General features: G+C 57.5%; 1 protein-coding gene across 1 annotated transcript in view; it reads left to right on the forward strand.

Moving 5' to 3' along the window:
- The window catches only part of FER1L5 (fer-1 like family member 5), a 50,651-nt gene that overhangs the window by 33,559 nt on the left and 3,323 nt on the right, over window positions 1-13,769 (forward strand). Inside the window, exons 22-45 of the mRNA XM_063077735.1 lie at window positions 412-589; window positions 667-822; window positions 2,043-2,174; window positions 3,448-3,611; window positions 3,891-4,005; window positions 4,731-4,833; window positions 5,457-5,634; window positions 5,737-5,902; window positions 6,122-6,251; window positions 6,353-6,430; window positions 7,278-7,459; window positions 7,694-7,855; window positions 8,178-8,282; window positions 9,333-9,485; window positions 9,568-9,730; window positions 9,877-9,902; window positions 10,410-10,460; window positions 10,587-10,691; window positions 10,966-11,085; window positions 11,672-11,833; window positions 12,039-12,130; window positions 12,543-12,713; window positions 12,921-13,069; window positions 13,323-13,462. Of these exons, the coding sequence (XP_062933805.1) occupies window positions 412-589; window positions 667-822; window positions 2,043-2,174; window positions 3,448-3,611; window positions 3,891-4,005; window positions 4,731-4,833; window positions 5,457-5,634; window positions 5,737-5,902; window positions 6,122-6,251; window positions 6,353-6,430; window positions 7,278-7,459; window positions 7,694-7,855; window positions 8,178-8,282; window positions 9,333-9,485; window positions 9,568-9,730; window positions 9,877-9,902; window positions 10,410-10,460; window positions 10,587-10,691; window positions 10,966-11,085; window positions 11,672-11,833; window positions 12,039-12,130; window positions 12,543-12,713; window positions 12,921-13,069; window positions 13,323-13,462 (3,181 nt within the window). The remainder of the gene's footprint in view (window positions 1-411; window positions 590-666; window positions 823-2,042; window positions 2,175-3,447; window positions 3,612-3,890; window positions 4,006-4,730; window positions 4,834-5,456; window positions 5,635-5,736; window positions 5,903-6,121; window positions 6,252-6,352; window positions 6,431-7,277; window positions 7,460-7,693; window positions 7,856-8,177; window positions 8,283-9,332; window positions 9,486-9,567; window positions 9,731-9,876; window positions 9,903-10,409; window positions 10,461-10,586; window positions 10,692-10,965; window positions 11,086-11,671; window positions 11,834-12,038; window positions 12,131-12,542; window positions 12,714-12,920; window positions 13,070-13,322; window positions 13,463-13,769) is intronic.

A 13,769-nucleotide genomic window follows, 5' to 3' on the forward strand; every position in this document is an offset into this window, starting at 1 on the left:
GCCCCTTTATTCAGACAAGTCCACTCTGTCCCATTGCTTGCTGCTCCTTCTACCCAAAATGCCCTCCTCAGGGTTCTGCCTGTTCTGGAAGACTCATCATCCGAGAGCCTCTCTTGGCTCTGCCCTCTTTCTCATGGCACATACCTCTCCCCACAGGGGGGTCCTCGGGCATGGGCCTGGCACATTGCAGGGGCTGAGAGGATGGAAGCAGGTTGGATGAGAGCCCAGGCCAGACCCAAAGGGAGCAGCTTCCTAAGGAGGTGTGGGAAGGGCTCCCCAGGCCAGGCCAGCAGTGGAGGGGACAGAATCTCAAGGCTAGGAAGGGCACAGTGGCCTAAGGCAGGGCCACAGGTTGTGACACTGGCAGACAGGAGGGAGGCCCAGCCACCTGCTACCCTGTCCTGGCCACAGGCATCCTCTGCCGTGCATGACCCATCAGCCCAGAGCCACAGACCTGGACAAGAAGAGATGGCATCTCCGTAGCCTCCTCCTGCAGGAACTGGCCCAAAAGGCCAAGGAAGCCAAGCCCAGGGACATGGTGGCCACTGTGGAGGACTGGTTGTACCGCCTCAACTCTGTGCTCCCTGAGGTAGGTGCTGAACACAGTGGCTGGAAGCAGGGCTCAGAGCTGGTCACTTGGGGCCTGATGTTCTCCTGCCTCTGCAGCCCCAGATGAGCTTTCCAGATGTGATGATCTGGCTGATGGCCAATGAGCAGCGAGTAGCCTTCGCGCGGGTACCTGCCCACACCATCCTGTTCTCCCCAACAGGGGCCCTGCACTCTGGAAAGTTCTGTGGGAAGATTCAGACACTCTTCCTACAGGTGGGAAAGCAGGGGGTCCTCAGGGGAGGATAGGGCCCAGAAATGCCCCCAGGGAACCCCTGAACTGTAGGGCACCTGTCATGGGGCCTCTCTCAGGGCGTGGTCCATGTCCTCTCTTCCTGGCCTTTTACCAGGTAGAATGGGGTTTACATAACCCCCAGAGGAGGGCAGGGGTCTATGGCTGTCTGTCAGATGTGGGCTGAGGCTGAGCCCACATCCCTCATAAATGTTCCTCAAATTGTCTCCTCCATCATCATCGTGGCCACTACTTGGTCCAGTCCCTTGTCATCTCTCCCCTGGACTGTGATTGGGTGAACTACAAAAGAGTGAATGCCTATAAGGTTTGAGCACCAGTCCATCAGATGAGGTGCAAGCTGTAAACAGACTGACTGAACACCCCGAACACCACCCAGGCCCGGATAGCAGCCTCCCTGCTTCCAGCCCTCCTTTGGGAGTCAGGTGGAAGGCCACTCCCTCCCCCCCCAGAGACTCTCCCCAGCTCCCCATTGCCTCTTGGCCCCCAGCCACCAGCCACCTTGGCTGCATCAACCCTCTCTTGCCTGTACTCTTAGCAGCTGGGCCACTCTGGGTTTCTCCTGTCCCCAAATGTGCCTGCCCTTTGCCCTTTCCACCATTGTGCGAGCTCCCCTGCCCGCCCCCTGCCCGTTGGAGTCTTCTCATCCCGCAAGAACCTCTGTGACTTGAATCCTGGCTCTGCCACTCACTGGCTTGTGTGACTACAGGCCAAATCCTGACCATGTCCAGGCCTCAGTCTGCTCCTCTGTAGAATGGGCCTGGTGATAATGATGCCCGCCCCATGGTGGACAGTGAGGAACAGGCATATGCTGCACATTTGGCAGGACTTAATGTAGTGCTGGCACACAGCAAGCATGCAATAAATGATTGCTAGCATCATGATCAATGTCACCTGATCACTGCTCCTCAGTGGAGCTTTCCCGGGCTCCCTCAGCAGCATCTCCTCTTGCCCACTGCCACCCACAAGGGTCACACGGTATAAGTATGTCATCCCCCACTGTGGAAGGCAGAACTCTACCCTTCACATTTTAGCTCCAGCACCCAGCTCAGTGTGAGGCCCTCTGCTCATGGGCCTTGGGGGAGGGGCAAGTGTGACCCATTCCGGGTGTGTATGTCCTCTCCCTCACCTGCACCCCTGTCCTGGGAGACTGGCACCCCCTGGGATTGACCTGCTTCTGGCTCAGTACCCAGAGGGTGAAGGACAGAAGGACACACTCCCGGCCCACCTCCGGGTCTGCATGTGGCTTGGCAATGTCACAGACAGCAAGGATCTGCAGCTGCTCCGCCAGGGCAATATGGTGGTGTATGCGGAGACGGTGAGTGTTGGCCCAGGGCACAGGGCCAAGCTCTGGGATGGGCGGCAGGGGGGTGGGTAGAGATGGCCTCACAGAGAGAGAGATGGCCTCACAGCAGGGCATTTAGTGCGGGAAGGGAGGGTGAAGCCGCCTAACACTGCAGATGGAGAAAAATGTTACTGATTGAATTTGAGAATTATAAAAGGGGTCTCAAAGAGGTAGCACAGACTAAAGCAATCTCAAATGCTGCCAACTTGGGATACCTTGTTGACAAGCCACGGTGACAAAAAGGGTGATTGAGTGGCCTTCCAGGGCCTGGTCCCTCTCTTTCTGATGGGAACTTTCTTCCAGTTAGTGCACAGCATGTGAGGTGAGCGAGGCTCTGAATTATAGGGGGCCTCATCTGTCACCAACAAGGCAGCCTAGGACCCCTGCAGACCCCAGCTGGGTTCTACAGGCCAGTCCTGGGAGAGGGAGGCCTGTCATGGTCAGAGGAGAGGATATGAGGCATCTGTCCACAGAACAATTAACCTAAGGGGTACTTGGGCTGCAACCAGAGACTGCCCTAGAATCAAAGGAGGCAGAGATGAACCTTGCTCCTGGAGGAGGACATGGCTCAAGAGCCGTGGTCTTGAGGGTCAGGGTTTTTAATTTACTGAATTAAAACACATTTTTACAGTTTCTTTTTTTTTTTTTTTTTTGTCTTTTTGTGACCGGCCGCACCGCGCTCAGCCAGTGAGCGCACCGGCCATCCTTATGTAGGATCCGAACCCGTGGCGGGAGCACTGCTGCGCTCCCAGCGCCGCACTCTCCCAAGTGCGCCACGGGGTCGGCCCTATTTTTACAGTTTCTAAGTTGCAAGTGTGGATGTCTATATCATAATACGTACAACCAGCCCTACGTAGGGCTCGGAGACTCAGAGATGGAGTGGGGATTTAGGGTGGGGTGCAGGGATCAGGGACTCTGGCCCAGTAAAGGGATGTAGAAGACAAGGCAGCAAGGGTGGCCGGCCAGTGGTGCAGCAGGAGTGGGCTCCCCTGGGTCTGTAGTGATGGGGAGCGGGCAGATCGTGTGGAAGTTGCTCCACTCTGCTTGCTGACCAACCTGGGGCAGGGTTGACCTCGCAGCCTCAGCCTACTCACCTGTGCAATGGGGATGTGGCCCCTTCTTGTTTGGCTACCACATTTCTAGGATGGGCTGGCAGCTCAGAGTGGAGGGCCCAGTGCAGGTCTCAACGTCCCCAGCACTGAGTGCTAGAGGAGGTGGCAGGTACTGACGGCCTCCCCTCCTCCAGTACGAGAATCAGGCCAAGTATAAAGACCAGTGGGGGCAGCAGGGGCTGTACCGCTGCCCCAACTTCTCGGATGTCAAGGGGCGCAAGGCCCTCCCCAAGACGTATTTCATGGTGCCCCCGGGATGGCACTGGCAGGACAACTGGATAGTGGAGCCTCAGAGGAGGTAAGGCTGGGGGTGCAGTTCCTGAGCCTGTGTGCCCTGGGTATGCCCCATGGGGTGGCCCTTCTTTTCACCTGAGAGGGCCAGTCAACAGCAGCCCCAGAGAGGCGGGCTGGGCTGCATGAGACACATGGCCCTGCCCACCACCCTGCCCTGGCTGTCAGCCCCACCAGCCTGCCTTGCCAAGAGCACATAGGGGAGTGCTTGGCCTGCAGAAGACAACCACAGGGGCCTGTAAGTTCAGGGAGATGTGCTGGGAGCTTGGGGTCTTGCTGCCCCCAGACTCCTCCTGGACATAGACATCAACAAGAGCCAGGTGCTGGAGGAGGTGTACGAGACCCAGGGCCGCGACGCCACAGGTGCTTGGGTGCCTGCAGCCATCCCAAACACGGACGTGGTGAGGAGGGCTGAAGCCACCTCAGGGGATGGGGGACCAGGAAGGCAACCAGGTGGGGAACCTCAGAAGCTGGGCTGTCCAAGGGAAAGGGCTATGATCTGAGCCCTGCTCCCTACACACTCTGGATGGGGGCTGGGGAGTTGTATCCCAAGACAGCAGGCCAGAGAGACCTTAAATGAGACCACAGAAAACAAGGGAGACAGGGATTCCTTTCAGGAACTCTTTCAAAGGTGGTGCTTACCCTGAAGGAGAGAATCTGTTGGGGCTCGTCTAACCAGCACTGTCCAGTAGAACTTTCTGTGATGATGGAAATATTCTATATCTGCTCCATCCACATGTGGCTATTGAGCACCAGAAATGTGGTGATAGTGAGGTTGAGGAACTGAACTTTGGATTTTTTTTTTTCATTTTAATTAATTTAAATTTAAGTAGCCCCAGGTGACTGGTGGATACTGTATTGGACAGGGCAGGTCTAACCCATCTCTAATGCATGCTAGCCCCCCCTTCTCAACAAGGAAAGAGCAGTTTACGGTTCAAAAAGGCAAGTCATGAAAGGATATAAAGTGAATACGCTGTTGTCATCAACGTAGCAAGCGCTGTCTGGTCCCGGGCTGGGAGGCCGTTGTGGCCACAGCAGGTCCACAAACAGGCATGTGGGAGGAGTGAGTGCAGGTGGCACCTTCCAGCGCTCGCGCCCGTCAGCTGGGCCTCTCTGTCCCCCACAGAATGGAGAGCCCATGAAATCCCGGCAGGAGGTGAAGTGCCCCCAAGGCTGGCACTTTAAGAAGAACTGGACTGTGGAGCTGAACCATGCGGTGGACAATGAGGGTCAGTTCTCTGCTAAGGACTGAGGGTGGGAGGGCCTGGGGCCTCAAACTCACTGCAGCCGGCAAGGGCCTTTCTGGGCAGGCAGGGACATCTGACACTTCCGACAGCCTTGGAGCAGCCAAACTTCTCAGGTGAGATGGGCCCAAATTCTTGGAAGTCAACCAGTCTCCAGAGAGCTGGCTCTCCTCCCTTTCCGTAGGCGTGGGCCCCAGTTCTGAGACAGTGCAGGCTGGAAGTGCCTCCTGAGGCCTGGCCCAGAGCAAGGCTTGGCAGATGCCTGTGAACGTGAACCTGCTCATGGAGCCCAAATTCACCTCAGGTAGCTCCAGGGACGGAGCAACAGGCTGGAAGTCTGAAGGCCTGGGCTCAAGATGCAAGCTTTCCTGCTTATGGGCTGTGTGGCCTTGTGAGAGTCACAGGATGACTCTGAGCCTCATCTTCCTCACTTGTAAGATGGGCAGTTGGGCCCAGGCCATCCAGATGACACAGCATGACCACACCTCCCTCTCCTCACCTCAGGGCCAGAGAGACCTGGACCCTCTAGGGCCCGTCCCTCACGCCTGTCCAAGCCTCCCAGACTGCAGGCGCCTGGGGACCCAGAGGCCACGGTCCTGCCCCTGCAGGCTGGGAGTATGGAGTGGGGATCCCACCCTCGGGCCGGCCGCAGGTCTGGAGCTCAGCGGAGAAGACCTACCACTCGTGCCGGCGGCGGCGCTGGGTGCGTGTGCGCTTCCGGGACCACAGGCAGCTCGGCTTCGAGCAAGAGACCCTCTCCTTCCTGCAGCCGGTGAGTGCCACCGGGCAGGGGCCCTGGCTGGGACAACAACGGGCTGGAACCACAAGCGGGGAGGGGCTGCTGGGTGGGAGCACAGCTCTGCTTTTCTCCCCACAGCACGGTGCCAGCCTGGCCAAGGAGGAAAACGAGGGCTGGGAATATGGCACCTTCGGCTCCAAGTTCCACCTGAACCCACAGCCCCAGAGCCGGTTCCGCCGCCGCTGCTGGCACCGCCGGCTGGCTCCCAACAAGGACCGGGGCATTGCACCCATGTTCCTCCTGGAGGGGTCCTTGGTAAAGCCTCACTGGGCTGGGTGATGCCTGCAATCTCACCTCCCGGAGGAGACAGGCCCTGATGTGGATGGGGTGCTGACTGCTGGGGCAGGGAGGACTGAGCCCCACTCCTTAGGCTTGGGAGGGTGGCACCTGTCAGGGCAGGAGGGTGACCTGGCCTGGGCTAGAGGAGATGGGAGAAGCACCCAAGAGTCTCAGGAGAGACCATCCTGGGCACAGAATGTGGATCTGAAACACCACGCTGAAAAGGAAGTGGATGAGAAGTCGCGGTCATGGAGGGACTCCTGGAGGGCGGCTCCAGAGGACACCCGGCCCCCCAACATGCCCTTTATCTACTGCGTCTTCAACAGTGAGCACTGAATTGGGAGTCTGCTAAGGTGGCTCCAGAGGTGGTACCTGAGGGTGGGGGACCTTAGGGGCAGGTGACTGACTTGGCTCCTCTTTATCCAGAACCCCACTACTACCAGCTCCTCTGCTACATCTACCAGGCCCGGAACCTGAAGTCCAGCCAGATCCTGACATTCCAGGGTAGGCGGCAAGCAGCCCTTGTCCCCCAGCCCCCGAGCACCCAATGATGTGGCCACCCCACGGTATAAGGAATGTGACAAGGATGAGGGTCACAAAGATGCAGACCCCTCTCCTAAGCAGCTCATGGCCATGGTTTGGGGAAAAGGCACAAAGACAGAGACTACAAGGCAGGCTGCTCTGAGTTGTGACCCCATTGCTGTGGGATTAGAAGGAGGAGCTCAGGGGCTCTGCCCAGTGGTGATCACTTAGCTGGGCCCTGAAGAGTGAGTTCTCCTGGCAGCACTGATGAGACATGAAGGCAAGAGAGGGGCATGCTTGGGCACTGCCCATCACTTGTAGCTGGATGGAAGAGGAGGGCAGGGAGCAGGCTGTGTGCAGAGGAGCCTGTGCTCAGTCCTGTGAGGAAGAACCACCACCTGCTTCAGGGGGCAAGGCGCGTGCTCCTGCCCCATCCTGTTAGTGGCACTGTTTGTAGGGAGCCGGGGCAGGGGGTGGCATGGCTCACAGGACGTCTGCTAGGAGTAGTGTCCATGAGGTCTCCCCACCCCCATGGAGAGGGCCACGCACTGGGGCTGTGGAAGGGCCACCAGAGAAGCCTCTGTCCTCCATCTCTGTGAAGCTCAGGCCTCAACCATGGCAGGTGTGAAGAATGCACAGATGGAACCAAAGGACCCCCAGGTGCTCTGTGGCTCATGCTGAGGTGGCCTCCTTGGTAGCTGGCAGTGGCAGTGGCTGCCTTTCCTGGGCCTCCCTGGGTACCTCGTCCAGTGGCTGCAGCAGCAGAGGAGAGGAGAGCCTCACCCAACAGCTCAGAGACATGACTCCCTCCTCTCCTTCCCCGCTCCAGGGCCTTTCATTCGGGTGGTCTTCTTGAACCACAGCCAGCGCACCCAAACCTTGAGGAGCTCTGCAGGCCCCACGTGGGCCCAGACGCTCATCTTCCAGCACCTCCTCCTGTACGAGAACCCCCAGGACACCAAAGAGAGCCCACCGCTTGTGGTGCTGGAGCTGTGGCAGTGCAACTCCCAGGTAAGGCAGGGCTGGACAGGAGGGAAGGGACCTGCTTTGCAGAGCTGCTGAGCGCGCTTCATTTTAGAGGAATATATATGGAAAGTGCTCCAACGAGGCCTGACGTGCAGAGCGCACTGTGTAAGCATAACTGATGGCTGCTACCCTACCCATGTCAGAAGCCTGGGCGGGGAGCTGGAACCCTGCCAGCGTGGCTTCCATGTTTTGTGAACTGCCCCCACCCCCACCCCCCAGGGCAAGGAGAGCTTGTGGGGACGGAGCGTGTGGCCCCCCGTGGTCTGGCTGGATCTCCAAGACCGGATCCTGCCCCCCATGAGGTGGCACCCTCTTGTAAAAGAGTTGGGGGAGGAAGAGGGCGAGATCTTAGCGTCCTGTGAGCTGATCCTCGAGACTGAGGTATGAGAAGAGAAGGCCTGGCTGGGAAGTGTAGTGCTCAGTGCCCCCACCCAGGCCCACCCCCTGCCACAAGTTTCCACAGCTGGAGGGGCCCAACTCCAGCCCCTCAGGAAAGGCCTGGGGCCTGGAAACCAGAACATGAAGCTTGGTGATGCCGGCCTGCCCAACCTCTCCCCTAACGTCCCCTGCCAGCCCCTGCCCATGGGACTCTGGGGCCTCCTCAGTTGAGCCCTCCAAGGGACCTGCTTGAGTTAAGGGTAGGGACAGTAGGACCAGCCCAAAGGGACCTCATGTTCCCTGCTCTCCCACTCCATCCCTTCAGATGCTCAGAGAAAAGCACCTGCCAATCTTAAGTGTTCCCTGGAAGAACGGGGTCTACACACTCCCCAAGAGCATCCAGCCCATGCTGAAGAAGATGGCCATTGAGGTGCCGATGGTGTGGCAGGAAGGGGGGCTGGGTGGGCAGGGGGCAAGCATCACCCAGAGCAGTCAGGAGCACTGTGGAGCACTCTGCGGGCCCTCTCTGACTACTTGATCCAAAGCATGGACCCCAAGAAGATACTATCTGGGAGATGGAGGGAGACAGGAGAGAAATGAAGAAAAGAGACTCTGATAAACATTGTAAATTATTTTACTGCAAACCTCTGCAGCAGATAGTAGACAAAGGGCCATAGCATTCATTATCCCATTTAAGACTCATGCTGCCCCTGTGCAGCAGGAACTACTGCAAGAAGGAAACCAAGGCTCCGAGAATAACATATTCCATGCACAGTGATACAGGGACTAGGTGACAGAGCCAGAATTTAGGCCCAGCCCCACCTGACTCCAAATGCCAGGATGTTTCTCACTTCTCTTTTGAGCATAGCATGGAGGTCCTCACATCAGAACGTATGTGCCCTGCCACAAATTTGGCAAAGAGCAAAAGATGGCCAGGTCCTCTGGGGACTGGAGGCTTCCCCAAGATCAGGCAACCTGGCTGGTTTCCACCCTGGGCGCCTGAGGAGGCCCTCACGAATAAGGGCGTAGACATTTCCTGGGGTGCCCAGTGTCTGGCAGTTGAAAGAGAAATCTCAGGGTGCTGGGTCACTAAGTAGCCATGGAGTTCTATGGGACACAGGTCAGCAGTGAGCTAGGTAACATAAGGGACCCCTGAGGAATGTGCTTCTGTAGGCCTTAGAGATAGCCAGCTGCAGGAACACAGGCATGGGAACTGGTGAGAGGCCACACCAGGCAGCAGGGGAGGAAGGGCAATGCCTGAGTATGCTGGAGGTCAGGGGTTGGAGGATGAGCTCGATCCCTCACAGGACAGGGAGCCCTGGGTGAGCCTGCAAACTGCCTGCTCTGCTCAGCCTCTTTCCCTAGCACTGCATGCTCCCTGGTGCACCATTATTCCTAGGCAGCCCCTCTCTGTCTGGCCAGGACCCCATTACAAGGCGCTGCCTACCCCTTGCCCTGCCCTCCTTTTCGGTTCCAGCAGATCCTGGCCTGGGGCCTTCGGAACATGAAGGTGGCAAGGTCCCCCCAGCTCCTGGTGGAAATCGGGGAAGAGTCCCTGAGAACAGAACCCATCAGGGACTTCCAGACTAACCCCAACTTCCCTGAGTCCGAGTCTGTCCTCTTCCTCACGGTGGTAAGAGGCCCTGTGGCAAGGGCTGGGGCAGTCCTCTTCTCTTCGGGGACCTCATGCTCCCCGCCTCTCCTTTGGGCTGCAGTTTATGCCTGTGGAGGAGGCCTACGCGCTGCCCCTCGTGGTGAAGGTGGTGGACAATCGGGACTTTGGCCAGCAGACCGTGGTGGGTCAGGCCAACCTCGACTTCCTCCAGCACTATTTCTGTGACCCCTGGGCACAGGACTATGTGTCCCCACAGCTTCCAAGTACGGCCCTTTCTCCTTGTCCTTCCCCAGGCCTCACCACCAAGCCCCTGCTGGGAGTGGGGCAAGGCCCTGCCTCCCCTATGGCGTCCCTCCTCCTCAGGCCTGTCCCCTCTCCTGAGATTCACGGCTGCATTCTCTCCACACAGCACTATCTGTGAAGAAGCACCAGGACGTGAGTAAAGGCTTAAGGCCCCACCTTCTCCCACATCGTTTACAGGGGACAACCCTTACCCCTGAGGAGGGGTGTCAATTAAACAGAGTGCTGGTCTCTGTGCCCCCATGTGAGTCCTAATCATATACGAGAACCCTGAAGCAATGTTTCTCAGCCCAGACTGCACATTAGAATCACCTGAGAATTTTAAAAACTGCTGAGACCCAGGCCACTGTGGAATTCCATCAGAATTGCTGGGAGTAGGACCCAGGCACCAGAATAACGCCCCCCACTCCCAGGTGATTCCAATGTTGTCAGGGTTCAGAACTGTTGCTCTAGGGTAGCACTGTCAAACCTGATGCACAGAAATCCTCCAGACATCCTCATCAAAAGCAGATTCTGACTCAGTAGGCTGGGGTGGGCTTGAGGTTCTGCCCCTCTCAGCCCCCTCTCTCCTCCTCAGAAGGTAGAGCCAGTGAGCAAGATGGGGCTGCCTGGCCTCACCCTGCTCACCCTCTCATTTTGCAGTTCCTAGGGTTCCTCTGTGAAAAGTTCTGGTTCAAGTCCAGCAAAGCCGAGGTGAAGTAGGCTCAGCCCTGGAGAGCAAGGAACAACCCCAGTCAGCTGAGGGAGGTGGGAGCAGCATGATCTGGGGGAGGCAGGCCTTCCCCTGACCGAGGGCCAGAGTAACCCTCTCCCTGTCAGGATGAGTACGAGCATGACGTGGACTGGTGGAGCAGGTTCTTCTGGGCCACAGGAGATGGTCACAAGTCCCTGAAGAATAAGTACAAAGACTACTACAGCCTAAAGGTTTGGAGGCCCCTAGGAGGGGGAACCTCCTGCTGAGAGAGGCCAGCAGACCTAGCCTTGATTCCTCTGGGAACCGCCAAGTAGGGGCGTTTCCTCACTGTCTTCCACGACTCCCAGAGCCACCTCCACAAGCCACCCCGTCTACTGCCCCTGGGGCTGCTGGCTGGGCAGGTGCTTTGAAGGAAGGCTTGGGATCTGGTGGTCTCTCCATCTCCTGATCCTGGGAATTGTCCTCCCACAAGCCTGTCCCCACCTCCACCCCCCCACCCCTCAGGTATATGACTGTGAGCTGGAGGCTGTGCCAGCCTTCCAAGGCCTGCAGGACTTCTGCCAGACTTTCAAACTCTACCAGGAGCAGCCCAAGTTGGACAGCCCTGTGGTAGGGGAGTTCAAGGTAGGTGTCTGCCTATCCCAGCTCAGCTACTCCTGTTTCCAACTCCCCTAGTCCCTACTTCTCCACTCCCATCCACACGGTGCCCCTTCTGTCCCCAGAAGACTAAAAAACCCCTGGCTCTATATGCTCATTGTGAGGATGAGCAGGGAGGGCCTGAGAGACAGTTTTGGGAGAGGGGAGCAGAGAGTAGTATATGCAGGGACTCGGGGAGACCTCCCCTTACACAGGAAGGGCGAGGGCCTTCTCTCTCCCAGCTCTGGCCTATGCTGGTCTCCCCAGGCCGCAGAGCCTTGGAAAACAAGTTCAAGCCTGAAGGGATGGATGGGGGTAGAATGAGAGTTCATGTCAGCAGAAACTAGGAACTCCCCTAACCACCACAGTTCCTTTGCCCAACACCCCTCCTCAACACAGTGGTCCCTGCCAGTCTCCTCTGCTGCACCTCTGCTGTACTCTCAGCCTTCTGTCTCTGCCAGAGCCCCTCTCTCCTGAACTTGGTTTGGGGGCACTTCCAGGGAGGCTTTACAGACCTGCGCCAGCACTGCCAGGCTGGGTCCCCAACACCTTCCCTCCCCACTCTTCAACCCAGGGCCTTTTCCGAATCTACCCTTTTCCTGAGAATCCGAAAGCCCCCAAGCCCCCGCGTCAGTTCTCAGTTTGGCCTGAGAGAGGGAACTTCCCTCAGCTGTGCTTGGTGCGGGTGTACGTGGTACGAGCCATCAACCTGCAGCCCCAGGACTACAATGGCTTGGTAAAGAGCAGCCCCCACCCGGCCCGGGTGCATCCCACAGCCTGCCCTAAACCTGTCTCCTGGAGCTCCCTCAGGCTGCAGACACCCAGACTGCCAACTGCCCACAGGCTCCATCTGGTGCAAGGGGCTCCACTCCCACCCTCCCTGGCTAACCTGGAGTGACACCCCATTTCCTTTCCTTCCCCCGCTTCTATCTGACCCCCAGTGTGACCCTTATGTGGTCCTGAAACTGGGGCAGACAACACTTGGCAACCGGGACACGTACAAGCCCAACACCCTGGATCCCATCTTTGGCATGTGAGCTGCCCCAACTCCCCCAGTCCCTCCTTCTCCACTCCCATCCACACGGTGCTGGGAGTAAGCTACAGAAGGCAGAGAACTCCCGCATTTCTTTCCAGCCTCCAAATTCCTAGCATGGAGTCATACATGCTCTAGGTGTTCAACAGATGGAAGATAAAAGGACGGGTGGTCTGGTTGTAATCTCTCTCAAACTCTGCCTTTGAAGGGAGCTCAGAGCCTCATACCCCAGGCCTAGCAAAAGTTTTCAGCCTCACTGGGGATAGCAACTGGCAGACAGCAGCCTATCCCATGCTCTGCTCTCCATATTCACCAGGAATGAACAAGGGGGTGGAGTGGAGCTGAGATGGTGGCAAGGGGAGCAGGGAAATCATGTGGCCCACAGCCTCTACAGTCTCACCTTCACCCCTAGGATGTTTGAACTCACCTGCAACATCCCCCTGGAGAAGGACCTAGAGATCCAGCTATATGACTTTGACTTGTTTTCACCTGATGATAAGATTGGAACTACAATCATTGACCTTGAAAACCGACTCCTGTCTGGCTTTGGAGCTCATTGTGGGCTCTCCAAATCTTATTGCCTGTGAGAATGGGCTTGTCTAGGGCAAGGGACTTGGGGTGGGGGGAGGTAAGGTGGAGGAGTGAGCCCACAGCTCCCTCGGGAAAGGCCCATGACCTGGGCTGGGAACCAGGGCCCGGACCTGCCCATGCTTCCACCACTGGTCATCCTGCAGCTCTGTATTATCCAGGACCCAAACCTCCCCACTTCTTCCTTCACATATCCCCACAGGGCAGGGCCCTTTAGGTGGCGGGATCAGATGCCCCCAAGCTGCCTCCTGGAACGCCATGCCCAGCACAAAGGGCTGCCTCCACCTCTGTTCGACCCTAAGGAAGACTCTGTTTTTTACAATGGGAAAAAATTCAAGCTGAAAAGCTTTGGTGAGAAGCACAGCATACCACCAGAAAGCAGACACAAGCCTCTGGAACCTGTGGGGCTCCAGGATGGAAGAGCTGAAGGTTGGGGGTGTGGGAGAGGACAAGGAAAAATCTCCCATGTGCCAGAGCGCAGCCCTCCCCCTTTCTCCTTCACTCCTGTGGAAGGTGACCATGTCCACTACCCAGGCTGACCTACCTGGGAGATGGGAAGGCTAATGGCCTCGTGATCCCCTCCCTCCATCTCCCTCCAATCCAGAGCCCGAGTCTCCTACTGTTCATGGTTTGGGACCCAAGAAGGAACGCCTCGCACTATATCTCCTGCACACCCAGGGGCTGGTACCTGAGCACGTGGAGACCCGTACACTGTACAGTGACAGCCAGCCAGGCATTGACCAGGTATGAGACTGAAGGGGCCACTCCTGCCTCCTATGGGAGGGGCTGGGTCAGGAGATAGGGGTGCCCATCCAACCAGGACAATAGCCCACAATGAGAGAGGAAGGACAGCCCAAGCATCTGGGTATGTACCCGCACAGAAGACAAGCATGTTTTGCACATGTTAAAAAGCAAGAAGTTCTGGTGATGTCACTTAGAATGGAAAACTTCTAAGCTGGAAAGGTCATCTACAAGAATGGGAGGCCATGCATTAGCTGTGGGTAGTGCTAAGGAGCCCTACCAGCCAACGTCTCCACTGCCTTAATCTCCC

This window comes from Cynocephalus volans, chromosome 14 (assembly GCF_027409185.1).
Source record: "Cynocephalus volans isolate mCynVol1 chromosome 14, mCynVol1.pri, whole genome shotgun sequence".
Taxonomy (NCBI): Eukaryota; Metazoa; Chordata; class Mammalia; order Dermoptera; family Cynocephalidae; genus Cynocephalus; species Cynocephalus volans.